At 39.5% G+C, this 13,405-nt stretch overlaps 1 protein-coding gene across 1 annotated transcript in view; it reads left to right on the forward strand.

The window, feature by feature from the left end:
* The window catches only part of LOC146329721 (voltage-dependent T-type calcium channel subunit alpha-1H-like), a 70,617-nt gene that overhangs the window by 33,858 nt on the left and 23,354 nt on the right, over positions 1 to 13,405 (forward strand). Inside the window, exons 12-21 of the mRNA XM_084714992.1 lie at positions 1,400 to 1,585; positions 1,888 to 2,005; positions 3,778 to 3,933; positions 4,704 to 4,791; positions 6,374 to 6,564; positions 8,023 to 8,334; positions 9,811 to 9,911; positions 10,219 to 10,342; positions 11,678 to 11,746; positions 11,944 to 12,128. Coding sequence (XP_084571118.1) covers positions 1,400 to 1,585; positions 1,888 to 2,005; positions 3,778 to 3,933; positions 4,704 to 4,791; positions 6,374 to 6,564; positions 8,023 to 8,334; positions 9,811 to 9,911; positions 10,219 to 10,342; positions 11,678 to 11,746; positions 11,944 to 12,128 — 1,530 coding nt within the window. The remainder of the gene's footprint in view (positions 1 to 1,399; positions 1,586 to 1,887; positions 2,006 to 3,777; positions 3,934 to 4,703; positions 4,792 to 6,373; positions 6,565 to 8,022; positions 8,335 to 9,810; positions 9,912 to 10,218; positions 10,343 to 11,677; positions 11,747 to 11,943; positions 12,129 to 13,405) is intronic.

A 13,405-nucleotide genomic window follows, 5' to 3' on the forward strand; every position in this document is an offset into this window, starting at 1 on the left:
ATGAGTCACTCAGCACTGCAGTTACATCTCCCACACTGTGATGGTGATGGTGGTGCTGGCAGTGAAGCCATGTGGTGACACTCTCAGTTCAGGAGGCCTGTATTCACTCCATTATGTAGTACTACATGCTAAATTATGTATCTCTGCTTGAAGGCTTTGCTTGTTTATTGGGCCAGCGCACTCTGCTTGCACCTTCTTTATTGGCTGCTAAGTTGTAAACAGCATTGGCCCATTTCCTCTTTTCAGTTGCCGTAGTGTCACAAGAAAGTCTAGCACTTTTCTTATCTTGAAGGGAGGCTTTTGTTAATGATACTATTGAAAACTTTACAGGAGTCGCAGCTGTGGTTAAATACAAATTGATTAATCTGTCCATTTATTTGAAGTGGGGTTGTATGAGGTACCTAAACTGAGACCAAGTCATGGCTGAGACTGAGCCAAGACCAAGTGCAGTCACGTCTGTAGTTCTATTGTAGCGTTTATGTCGGTGCTGACGTTAACTAACATTGATCTAACATAACTTTATATATATGTTAGCTGTGTAGCTTTATGTGGCCAGTCTTGCCATTGTTTATCTTAAGCAAAATCATTAGGTAGTTAGCTTTGCTGGCATTACTTGCAATAAGCTTGCCTTTCTTTGTGCTTCTTTCTGAAGTCTCCATAAATGTTTGACGTTTTTATTTTTTTGACCCTGTCCAGAGCATTGTTTAGCTTTCTGCTTTGATAATCCTGCTGCTTTTCCTGGTGTTGTAGTACTTGAGCTCAGTCTTGGTCTGAAACCGGTGTCAAAACCACTTTTTGAAGGTCTTGGTCTCGCCTCGGAATCTACTACATTCTAATTTGGTCTTGTCTGGGTCTCAGACAAAGAGGACTTAGGATTTTATTTCAAGGCAGGTCAAGACCACAACTGTGGGGATATCACTAAATCATCTGATTAATTTGTTAATATCATTACTTTGACTCGATGGAGATGTCAGTCAAATTGGCTGTAATAGTATTTGGCTAACTAAACTACAAGGGGTTCATCTGCAAAACAGCATCCTAAAAAAACACAGTAGTATTTAAATTCTGCTATACAGTGCTTACAGAGACAACTGGAACAATGTCAAACTTGATCAGCTCTTTGAAAGGAAGCATAAAGAAAGGTAGGCTTATTGCAAGTGATGCTAGCAAAGCAAGCTAGCCAACATTATTTTTTGCTTGGAATAAACAATGATGGGATTGGCCACATAAATCTCCTGCTGTTCTTCCAAACTGTGACCACGCTGACTGCCATCTACTGTAGCTAATGCACTGACTAAAGACAAGTACCTCACCCAACCCCACTTAAAAAATAATCCAAACTATACTTTAGTGTGAAGTTAACTTTGTGCTCATGATCTGTTTGTCATCGGCATTTTAGTGTGTGGGAGATTGTGGGCGAGGCAGAGGGAGGCTTGTCTGTGCTGCGTACCTTCCGTCTGCTGAGAGTTTTGAAGCTGGTCCGGTTCCTTCCGGCCCTGAGGAGGCAGCTGGTGGTGCTGATGAAGACTATGGACAATGTGGCCACGTTCTGCATGTTGTTGATGCTCTTTATATTCATATTCAGGTATATTCTTCTTCCACTACTATATACTGCAATACTAAAGGCTGAGATGCACAGGCTAAATTGTTTTCTCAGCTTTAATTATACTGATTATACTTGACAAAAATCATAATCATTACTTGTGACCTTTTTCTTACTCAGTTACAGGACATATTGCCACATCATCACCTTTTACACAGAAACAATTATTCACACAGGGAGCATTGCTACATCTTGCTGCACAGTATCCATATTGAATTACCGTGTAATGAAAGTAATGTATTTTGTTATTGTTTTGTGTGTGTGTGTTTGTTTGTGGGTTGCAGTATCTTGGGAATGCATCTGTTCGGCTGTAAATTTGGTTTACGACAAGATAGTGGAGACACTTTACCTGACAGAAAAAACTTTGACTCTCTGCTCTGGGCGACTGTCACCGTGTTCCAGGTCAGACAAACACACTAACACCCACTCTCTCACACACAAATACAAACATAGATCGACAATATTTAATTTAGAGGTATTTCCCCATCCACAAATTACTGTTAAATGCAGTTTTTAAATTAATTGAGACGAGGTTCAGGCAGCAGCTGCTGCTGTCACCAGTAGCAGCACTGATGATCTTCTTCATTATTTCATTTGCTCCTATTTGGGAGGGCTCGTGCTCGGCTTTTCAACAAAATATAAAAACTCTCCCAGTGGGCAGGTAAGATACGCTTCACAAGCAGAGGGGGAGGAAGAGTAATGAAACACGCACTCCACGGGAGCTCATTTAATACTGATGAGCATCATTACTGATCACCTGACAATGAGATATTAAAGGAGGAATCTGCTCTTATTATTATTATTATTATTATGCTTACAGCAGCTACTAGCAGTGTAGCAACTGTATGCATTTCTTGTCCATTGTTGTGTTTGATATATAAGACACTAACTAACGATTATTTTCATTACTGATTAATCTGCTGATTATTGTCTCAATCAACTGATTAGTTGTCTGGTCCACAAAATGTCAGAAAATGGTGACAAAGATGATGTCCTCAAATGTCTTGTTTTGTTCACAACCCAAAGACACTGGGCATCATTCATGAACTGTTCTTAAAGGTGGGATGTGCCTTTTTAATCTATGACATTTTTTGTCAAATTCAGCAAATATCTCCTCACAGTCCTCGAGCTCTCCGTTGTGTGTGCTATAAAAAATCTGTTTCTACACAGGCTCTAAATGGAAATGGAAAACAAAAAGTGGCTCGGACAGAGCCACGCAACACTGTTCCAGCCTATCAGCGACAAGTTGCGTTTGTGCCTGTGCACAGGACAAATATGAGACTTTTGCAGTTTTCATAAAGATTCTGGCAGTAACCAGTGTTTTCTTATTTGGGATTCGAGAGCACACATGCACACATTTAAGTGCTGCCATGTTTGTGCAAAATAATTTCTTACTGTGTTTTTTCAATTCCACAGTCATATTGTATTATAGGATTTAAACGGGATTTAAATTACAAAAATATTTTCATCATTTCAAATGTTTTTTAATCATTTTCAGTTTTTACTGGAGGACAGTACTTATTCACTAAAATAATCACTGGTGTTAAATGTGTGAGCATGTTTCGTGGTTTTACAGCTGCAGCCTTTCATCAGCTGCATCCATCAAATTGTATTAATTCTGAAAAAACAGCTTACCTTCTGATTCTGAGATAGGAGATGGCCAAGGAGATGAAATTTGCTGACACCACTCCAACTTTTCTATGTGTGCGCACAGCCCTACAGTATCATGCCTTTATATAGAGATTGGTGCATCATTTACCTGTGCTAATTAAGATCAGCTGTCACTTACAGGGACAATGGAATTCATCATTATAAGAACACAGATACAAACAATTCTGCTGTTTAAGAACGCCTCCATGAATCTGACTTAGACTTCTGTAAGGACCTTTCTTAAGAACAAATTTAAGAAAAACTTACGAAGATATTGATGAATGAGGTCCTTTCGGTTTGCTGCTATAGAGGTCAAAAGAAATAAGGAAAAACACATCTTTGTGAAGCAGAAATCAGAGATTTTTGACATTTTTCTTAAAAAAAAAAGATTCAAAATGATTAATCAATAATCAAAATAGTTGCAGATTTCATTGATTTCATTGCAGCTGTAGTTTGATGGTGTATTCTTCTGATCCCGACATAAGTTTGACCTCTACCACTTCTCTTTCCACTCTCTTCTGCAGATCCTCACCCAGGAGGACTGGAACGCGGTGCTCTATAACGGGATGGCCTCCACTTCGCCGTTGGCTGCCCTTTATTTCGTCGCCCTCATGACCTTTGGCAACTACGTCCTCTTCAACTTGCTCGTAGCCATTTTGGTAGAGGGCTTTCAAGCTGAAGTAAGGGCAAAGATGCAGTTTTATTTGAGCTACTTAGAGAATGAGGCAGAGAGAACGAGACTAATTGAGCTCTGTTGTGCCGATGATACCAAAGCTGCTTACAAGAGAATAATCTCTACCATCCCGCCTGTGTGGTTTCTCCCCTCTCGCTCTTTATCCATCACTCTTTTTTTCCTCTTTCTTTCTCAGTTGTCCCCCCTTCCTCTATCTCCCTCTCTTTCTATCCCCTTTTCTCTCTATCTTTATTTTTCACTGACACACACACACACACACACAAAATACTCTCCAGGGTAGGGATGTGTTTGATATCGCCTGCCATTCACAGCTGGTGAGCTTTTGTTGTTTAGTTTTCATCTTTTATCTCCAGCATCAGAGAGCACTTGCTCTCTCTCTCTCTCTCACTCTCTCTATCACACTCACACACACACACACACACACACACACACACGGATACCCTTTGCCAAAGCCGTCTGCCTCCATCTTTCTGGCGTGAATTTTAATTAAATTCAGTAAAGCTTTATTGGCGTGACTACAGGAGATCTCTGCCAAAGCCATGCACATAACTCAACTAGAGAACACTGGAGATCCCCTCGGCCCGTCTGTCTCTCGCTCTTTGTCCCTCAGTCTTTCCCTCTCAATGAGCTCATATTTCCCACTTTTACAACAGTCAACAGACTGCAAGAGGAGCGAGGTGATGATGAAGAATATGATCATAGTGGTGATCCCAGTACTGTGGTTGTGTGTGTGTGTGTGTGTGTGTGTATTTTTAGGGTGATGCCAACAGATCTGAGACAGATGATGAGAGACAGTCGCTCTCTTTCGAGGATGAGGAGAAGCTGAGAGAGCTGTACGCTGCAGGTACAAACTCTTAAATCAATGAAGAACTGGACCTGGAATCCCCTTAAAGTGATAGTTCAGATTTTTTGAAGTGGGATTGAATGAGGTACTTATTGATACTGTATTCATATTCTACTGTAGATGGCAGCCGGCATGTCCCCAGATTGGAGAAGCAACAGGAGGAGGGGTGTAGGAAGCTAATCAACATGCTGCTGCAGACAGGGTCAGCAGCAAAACATATTTTAGCCATCTAAGTGTACGCTGTATTTAGAATATTCTTACTGCTTTACCTTGCTGTCAGACAGTCTTTTCCAAGTTACTGTATTGCTCTCTTCAAAGCGACCAGACTCCTTCAGCAAAAAAAGAAAAAAGCAATTTTTATCTCTGGTCTACTGCTGCCTTGATCGGTCAGTTCATTTGTGTTAGTGTGTGACTTTAGTGAATCCAAATTCCCCTTTGATGCACCAAAGTCAATCTAACAAATTAAGGCAGTGGAAGACCATCAACTCCCATGTTATGAGAGGTGAAATTACTGTTTTTGCTTACAGAGTCTGGTTGGTTTGGAGAGAGCAATATTTGGCTTATATGATGGCAGTTTCCTGTCTGACAGCAAGGCAATTATTATTATAGTGCAATCTTTTTAAATCTTTTATATATGTATATATATATATATATGTATATATATATATATATATATATATATATATGTATATATATATATATATATATATATATTAAATTTTTTTTGCGGGGGCATTTTATGCCTTTAATGACAGCACCCAGGGCCGCTGCAGAGAACTCACAGCATCCATACATGGGGCACACGCTGTGCAAACTGAGCTATCCAGGCACCCCATTTTAGTGTAATCTTAAACTGATATTATTTTTTTCTCTAAACTGGGGGCACATTGAGCACCATCTAATGTAGATAAGACACTGACTATGAATAAGTACCTTATACAACCCCACTTCAAAAAACCTAAACTATCCCTTTAATTTTGCTTTATTACAACTTGGGTCCTGTTGTTGTAGTTTTGTTCATCTTTCTCATTGTTAAAAATAACATTGCACTCAGTTAATTTTGTTCACTTAGTTAATTGTTCAGATCTGGAAATGCAACGACATCTTAAAAAAGAAGTCAGATGATAATACAGGTTTTAAACCATATTACAGTTTAATCAAACTTGTTTTGAAGAGAAAATAAAGGTGAAATTTTCATCCCAACTGTATCAGATCATCAGAGTCTGTATACCAACTTCCTGGTTCAACTTTGATCAAGTGTATTTAACATAGTGGACGGGGGTACCCCCGGTTCCACCCTGTTGTTGAAAATGTTATCTATGTAAAACTGTCAAATGTTCTTGTTATTCATGTTTTTTTTATAGATGTTTTTTCATGGCCTAAAAATTAGCTGAAAAATGTCAAAGAAGATAGTTGTCTGCCTTTTATTTCACTATGTGTGTTCTTAATTTATAAAATGTGGACATGACCTCCAATGACCTTCAATTATAGCTACAGTCCTGATCTTAACTGAAACAAATGATGGCCAAAACAGCAAAAATAAAGTGTAAAAATGTTCATGTCTGTCTCTGTTTGTGTGCAGAACTCAAGATCCAGGCCATGATGCTGAGCCCCAATGGTCTGTTGAACCCAAAAGCCTCCATGCCCCACCCTCCTCCTCCTCCTCTGCCGGTCATCACACACACAGCAGCCACGCCCACCATAAACTCCAGCCAGTCCCGCCGAGCGAGTGCCACTTCCATGGACATAAACAGCATTGAGCAGAGGTCACCGGTGAGCCTTGGACACAAGCTTTTTCCTACAGCTTGTTATCACTGCATCAGCTATCAGTAATAAAGTTGATTTACAGAAGCACTCAGACAGAGTGACAGAGAGTCTAACCTGTGCAGTGCGGGGAAACATGACATGTAATGCTGCTGCTTTTCAAGCGTTGCTGCATATTAATTGGTGGCGGACTGCTGCCAGTGTTGGTGTTCTCTCTCTGTTACACTCTGTTTGGGTTGTTCACATTTTGAATCGAGTCTTATTTCAGACTGTCTGACTGTCCTTGAACCCACTTGAAGTGGATCATTTTTTGAAAATTAATGAATGCACACCGGGTTCAAATCAGTTTCAGTTTTGGTCCAACGTTTTGAAAAACTGTAGTATGCACTACGCATTTAAATCACCGCCCTCTGCAGTCGCCAGGCGCCCGTTGCTGTCATTTGTCAGAGCTGCATGAGTCTAGTCAAAATGAGAATAACAATTTTTTCCACCACTCACAATTGAGATTGGGTTTTTTTCCCACGATTCTTAGTGACACATAAGCTTAGCCTCCAGCTGTGGATGTTTGAGTGGTTGGTGATGAGGATTTTCCACTGACATTTTCCCGGCCTCTTTGTACCATTTCAGGTGGCTGTACTAATGCGGTGTTAACTTTGGTGTTAACAAACAAGCTTTTGATTGTCATCATCTGCACCAGTTTCACACAGCACACTGCACATTTTTAAGTATAGAGGGTCTGTATTGACGTCACTTTCGTACTGGCACACACCTCCTTAGTCTGACTAAGTGGTAATACATCCTGCAACATGGCTGCCTTTAGTAGGGAACTGTGAGACTGTGAGTAAAGCAAACACTTATCAGCTTAAATTAAAAGAAGCTGGATCAAAACCACACATAGCTGTTTGTCTTGACATTTATATTTACCTGATTTCAACACCGGGGAAGTACACAAATATTAATGTTTATTAATGTTTAATTGATGAATAACATTATTCCATACAGTATAGATCTTAAGGTATGATTTTGCTCCAAAATGTTTCAATATTTCAGTATCTGGACAGTTGTTTCTATGTTTCTGTGTGACCCACTTGCTTCTCCTTTCTTTAGCTTTTGGCAGTGTGTAAAAAGATTTTTTTAAATCTACACTCACTTGTCAGTGTTTGAGTGTTTGTTTTCATGCAGTGGATCTTGATGCTAATACAAACATGGCAGAATCATTGTCACATTAAAATTAGTTTGCATGAATCAAGATTGTGATCATATCTTAATGAATCATACAGCTCCTCGTGTTTGTCATCATGTGCAGGTTGTTAGAGCACAAAATACAAACAAAATCAATAATAAAAACACTGCTCAACAGTGGAGCTACTGGCCACAGACTTCACAGGGTGCATTTAATCTGTGAAATCTTTATGCACGCTTGAAAAATTAGTCTGAAATCCAACTTATTGTTCTTGTTGTTTGCAGATGTCTTCACAGTCTCTGTGGGACAGCGGGCCAGAGAGCCGCCGCTCCAGCTGGACCAGCATCGGCCGAGCACCCAGCCTCCACAGGAAGAGCCAGTCGGGTGAGATGGAGTCCCTGCTGTCCGAAACACACTCAAGCTCCAACCCCAGCAGCAGGGAGCAATCTCTGGACCAGCCTGACTACCTGCAGGTGCCCATGCTCCACCCACCCGACTGCAACGGCACCACCTTTCACCTCCCTGACCACTGCTTCGACGACGCTCCGCTGACCTCACATTACAACAGCGATCATGACGAGGATGAGGTTGAGGAGGTATAGCTCTCTGCATTTGTGTTATTTATTCATTTATTTGCTTAGATGTAAAAAAAAGGTGTTGGGCTTTTTAAAGCAGTTCTTGTTAAAAATCAAAAGGGAAAAGCATTTTGATGGTGTCCCGCTTCAGTTATTTCTAGTTAAAACAAGTTAATAAAAGAAGTTGTGTTCTAAAGTTCAAAATGTGCTGCTGCTAATTACCTTGCTGAGGCATAAATTCCAACCTTAGTGACCTTACACACGTACGTAACTTTGAAAATATTTAATTAGCTGAATTTAAATTATGAGCAGGGTGGCGGAAAAATTGGGAACATTGTTTGAAAAACCTGTGCTGTGTTTGTGAAGTTTATGTACATACACTGATAAAACATTAAGGGCCACTGTTTTCCACTAAGTAGAATAATTTAAAGGTCCAGTCTGTAAGATTTAGGGGCATCTATTGATTGGAATGGTAGAAATAAAATAGAATATTCATAATTCATAATGTTTTCATTAATACAAAAAAAGATGTGCTATTACCTTAAAATGAGCTTTTTATATCTACTGAGGGTGTGGGTCCTCTTCCCCAGAGTCTGTGGAAGTCTGCAATGCCATGTTTCTACAGTAGCCCAGAATAAGCAAACCAAACACTGGCTATTGAGAGGGCATTTTGAGTTTTTCATGAGTTTTGCAGCCACAGTTTCTTCTACAAACTTGGAAGGGGAGGATGAGGCAAGCCATAATCAGTGGGGTTGTTCTGATATCGTCTTTCTTTTGTGATTGTGAACTGGATTGAACTGAACTGTTTTGGGGTTGTGGGGAGAACAAAATGGACTATTTATAAAGTGCTATATTTTGTAATACACTGATATCAGATCAATATGTTGTATCGGACCCATACATACATGCATACATACATAATTACATCAGAACATCTCTAGTATTTATGATTGTAATTTATAACCTGCTAGATGTCACTAATTCTTACACACTGGTCCTCTAAATTTCATTCTGTGTTATAAGAACATGAGCACTGCCTGAGTGTGGTCATTTAATGAGTATACATTATGACACAGAAAATGAACTAACAATATCAAAAAAGCAAAAAAAAATAAATAAATTGCCACTTATTACAGTAATTGTTTAATTATTCATTATTATTCATTATTCATTTTTCTGTCAAAAATGTCAAGCATTTGCTGGTTGCAATATGAGGATTTGCTGCTTTTTGTCGTTTATGACAGTAAATGCTGAGTCTTTGGGTTTTGGACTGTTGGTTTGATAAAAGAAGCAATTTGACGATGTCACTTTGGGCTACTGGGAAATGATAAGAGTTGTTCACATTTTATACATTGACATTTTATAGACTAAAGGGTCAATTGATTAAAAATAATCAACAGATTACCTGATAATGAAAATAATCTTTAGCTGCAGCTCTACAAGTATAAGAATATTTGAGCATGTAAGTGCACTCATGTATGTCTGTGTTCCTTCCAGAGTTTATGTAAGAAACTGAAGAAGATACTGGAGCCGTATGAGCCTCAGTGGTGCCTGGAGCATGAAGAGTGGTCTCTCTATCTGTTCGCTCCACACAACCAGTAAATACACACAGCACACGGACACACACACAGACACACACATATACACACAGAGCCTGATATCCTCTGGAGCGGCCTGGCTGGCTTAAACCACAGCATGTGTGAAAATTCACAGTAAAAGTGTGAAGGATAAAGCTAAGGCTTAGTAGTACGATTTTCACTTTTATCAATTAAATCTGGCCAAGTGAAAACATTAATGTTATTTTGACAAACGACGAAGTGTTGTAGGTTATGTAGGTGGCAAGCACAAGTCTTTTGAAAACTAGAGAAGTATCTGATGACGCTCTTTGTCTTTTTCTCTCTGTAGGTTCAGGTTGTGGTGTCAGAGGGTCATAGGTCACAAGATGTTTGATCATGTCATCCTCCTCTTCATCTTTCTGAACTGTATCACCATAGCACTGGAGAGACCTGACATACAGTCCAACAGCATGGTAGTGCACATGCAGAAACACAAACATTTACATGATTTTTTTTTTGTTTTTTTTTTTACTACACTTGTTAGGACATAGTGCATTCCAAAGCACCACCAAAACAACATGCCAAACCCCATCCTCTAACCTAAACTTAATGTTTGTAATTTTGCACTTAAACTGTATTCTTTGTCTAGTCTGGCCTATTTTATTCTGTATTATTGTCGTTATTTCCATTGTCATTGTGCTTTTAAATGTTGTTTTAAGTGGATAGTGTGGATTATTTGAAATGGGGCTATATGAGGTTCTTATTGATTGTGTATTACTGTAACTACAGTAAATAGATGTCGAAATGTGTTTTAGCTACCCAAAAATGGCCCACATAAAAAAATCAAATCAGTTTTAGAGTTGCTGAACTACCACTGCCTCAATTGGTGAGTTTATTTGTGTTATTGTCTTGCTTTGGTGAATCTGAACTAATCTAGTCACACAATAACACAAATGAACTAACCAATCAAGCGGTAGTCCAACTTCTTTGTTCTGCAAGGTAAAATTACAGATCTCACCAATGGAGTCTGAATGTTTTCGAAAGAGCGGTATTTGGCGGTATAAGCAGTTAATTGCTTAGCATCCTACACTAGTACTACTGCTGCTTCTCTGAGCTGGAAGCATTCTAACCACCATCTACTGTAGGTAATACACTCACAATGACTTAACACCTCATACAACCCCCTCAAAATAACCCAAACTATCCCTTTAATGGTTATAAGTTTCCATTGAAACTGTTATCCTAGTGTAGTCTGGTCTGTTTTATTCTGTTTGATTGATATTATTTCCATCTTGGAGCTTGCCTTGAGCTAAATGTGATTTAACCTTCAAGAAGTGATGACCTCCTCACTGTCAAGGTTTAAAACTGAATATTAGTCCTCACAAAGACAGAAGTACAAGATTATTCACACACACACACACACACAAAAAAAAAACCACACACACACACACATGACACAACACAAGCTGTTGACTACAGCAGAGTTCATCTGCTTGTTGCTGATGTAAGAGCGGTTTGGGAGTCATTATACGAACACGTGCTGCTCCCAGTATGTTTTTATTGCAGTATGTTTCTACAACAGTCATAATGGATTTGTTTTCAGCTCATTATGTAATATGTCGCAGTTAGTTTCAGTCCAGAATCAAAGCTAAAGCTACTGGGACATGAAACCCTTAAATTGACAAATGTGCTGCTCTGTGTGTGTCTGTGCACACTCTCTCACGTGTGTGTGTGTGTGTGTGTGTGTGTGTGTGTGTGTGTGTGTGTGTGTGTGTGTGTGTGTGTGTGTGTGTGTGTGTGTGTGACAGGAGCGGGTGTTCCTCAGTGTGTCCAATTACATCTTCACTGTGATCTTCGTGGGTGAAATGATGATCAAGGTAACCATAACAAGACACATTCTCTGAATGAGTCATTTTCTCATCTTACTTTTATAAAAGGGCAATTTTCTCCTTGGGTGGGATCAGAATTGCTTTCAGTCTCATTTTAAACCCCATATTACTTTACAGTTTGAGTAATTTTGCTGGATGTGTGTGTGTGCGTGTGTGTGTGTGTGTGTGTGTGTGTGTGTGTTAAGGTGGTCGCTATGGGCCTGTATATTGGACAAGGTGTGTACCTGCAGAGCAGCTGGAATGTGTTAGATGGACTGCTGGTGTTTGTGTCTCTGGTGGACATCCTGGTCTCTATCGCATCAGCAAGTGGTAATCGAATCTTAGGCATCCTCCGTGTGCTTCGGCTGCTCCGCACACTGCGACCTCTCAGGTAAGAGTCATGTTTACTCCATTAAAGGGAGAGTTCAGATTATTTGATGCAGGGTTGTATGTGGTACTTATCTGTAGCCAGTGTATTACAGGGTTCAACATAAATGCTTTTTTTCACTTGCCGGGTCAGGCAGGTGGGTCAGAAATCTACTTGCCTGAAGTCAATTTTTACTTGCCCCTGTACAAATTGTTTTATTAGCGTTTTTTAAATAACAACAAAGACTAAAATTAATTTGCTAATGTAGGGCTGCAATCTCTATAAAGTGTCAGAAAATAGTGGAAAATGTCCATCTCAGTTTTTCAAAGTCCAAGGTCATGTCTTCATGTCTTGTTTTGTCAGTCTAAAACCCAAATAGTTTCAGTTTAAATGATAATAAAGAAAGAAAATCTCCATATTTGAGAGGCTGACAACAACATTTTGCATTAAAAAATGACTTTAATGATTAATCAACCCGGTCAGACAAGTGAGTTGCCAAATTTATTTGCCTGACATCACATTTTACTTTTCCCGGCCGAGTGGGCAAGCCTCATTGTTGAGCCCTGTATTAGCTATAGTAGATGGTGATCGGCATGCCGCAGTTTGGAGAAGCAGAGAGGAATACCAGCACAGAAGCTGCACAATAAACTGCTATGGGAGGGGTCAGCAAGAAAGGGTATTTTAAGCATTTAAAAAAGTTTCACCTAAAAAAAAATGATATCAGTTTAAGTGTACGCTATATTTAGAAGTTTCATGCCTTTACTTTGCCATTAGACAGGCTTTTCTGATGAAAAACCACAGTTATAAACCAAATATTGCTTTCTCAAAACTAACCAGACTCCATAGGCAAAATCAGTCATTTTACCTTGTATAACACGGGAGTTACTCATCTACCACTGCCTCCATATGTTACTTTGTTTGTGTTGTTTTGTGATTTTGGTGCTTTAAAATGATAGTTTGGAGTCACAATAGCACAAAAAAGGACTAAGAGATCGAAGCAGGGGTGATCCAGTAACTCCTGTGTTCTGCGATGTAAAATTACCGATTTCCCCACTGGAGTTTGGTTGGTTTTGAGAGATTGATACTTGGCTTATATAAGGAAAGTTTCCCTTCAGAAAAGGCTTTCTGATGGCAGATAGACTGCTAAAATCACTTTTGCAGCTGACCATGTCCTCAGGAGTTTATTTCATAGCTTCTGTGCTGGTGCTCCTCTCTGTTTCAGTAAACTGGAGGCGTGCCAACTGCCTTCTCCTTTAGATAATTACACTGACTATGGATAAGCCCCGCATACAACCCCACAT

The sequence above is a fragment of the Lutjanus erythropterus genome, chromosome 3 (assembly GCF_056507025.1).
Source record: "Lutjanus erythropterus isolate fLutEry1 chromosome 3, fLutEry1.hap2, whole genome shotgun sequence".
NCBI classification, from domain to species: Eukaryota; Metazoa; Chordata; class Actinopteri; order Lutjaniformes; family Lutjanidae; genus Lutjanus; species Lutjanus erythropterus.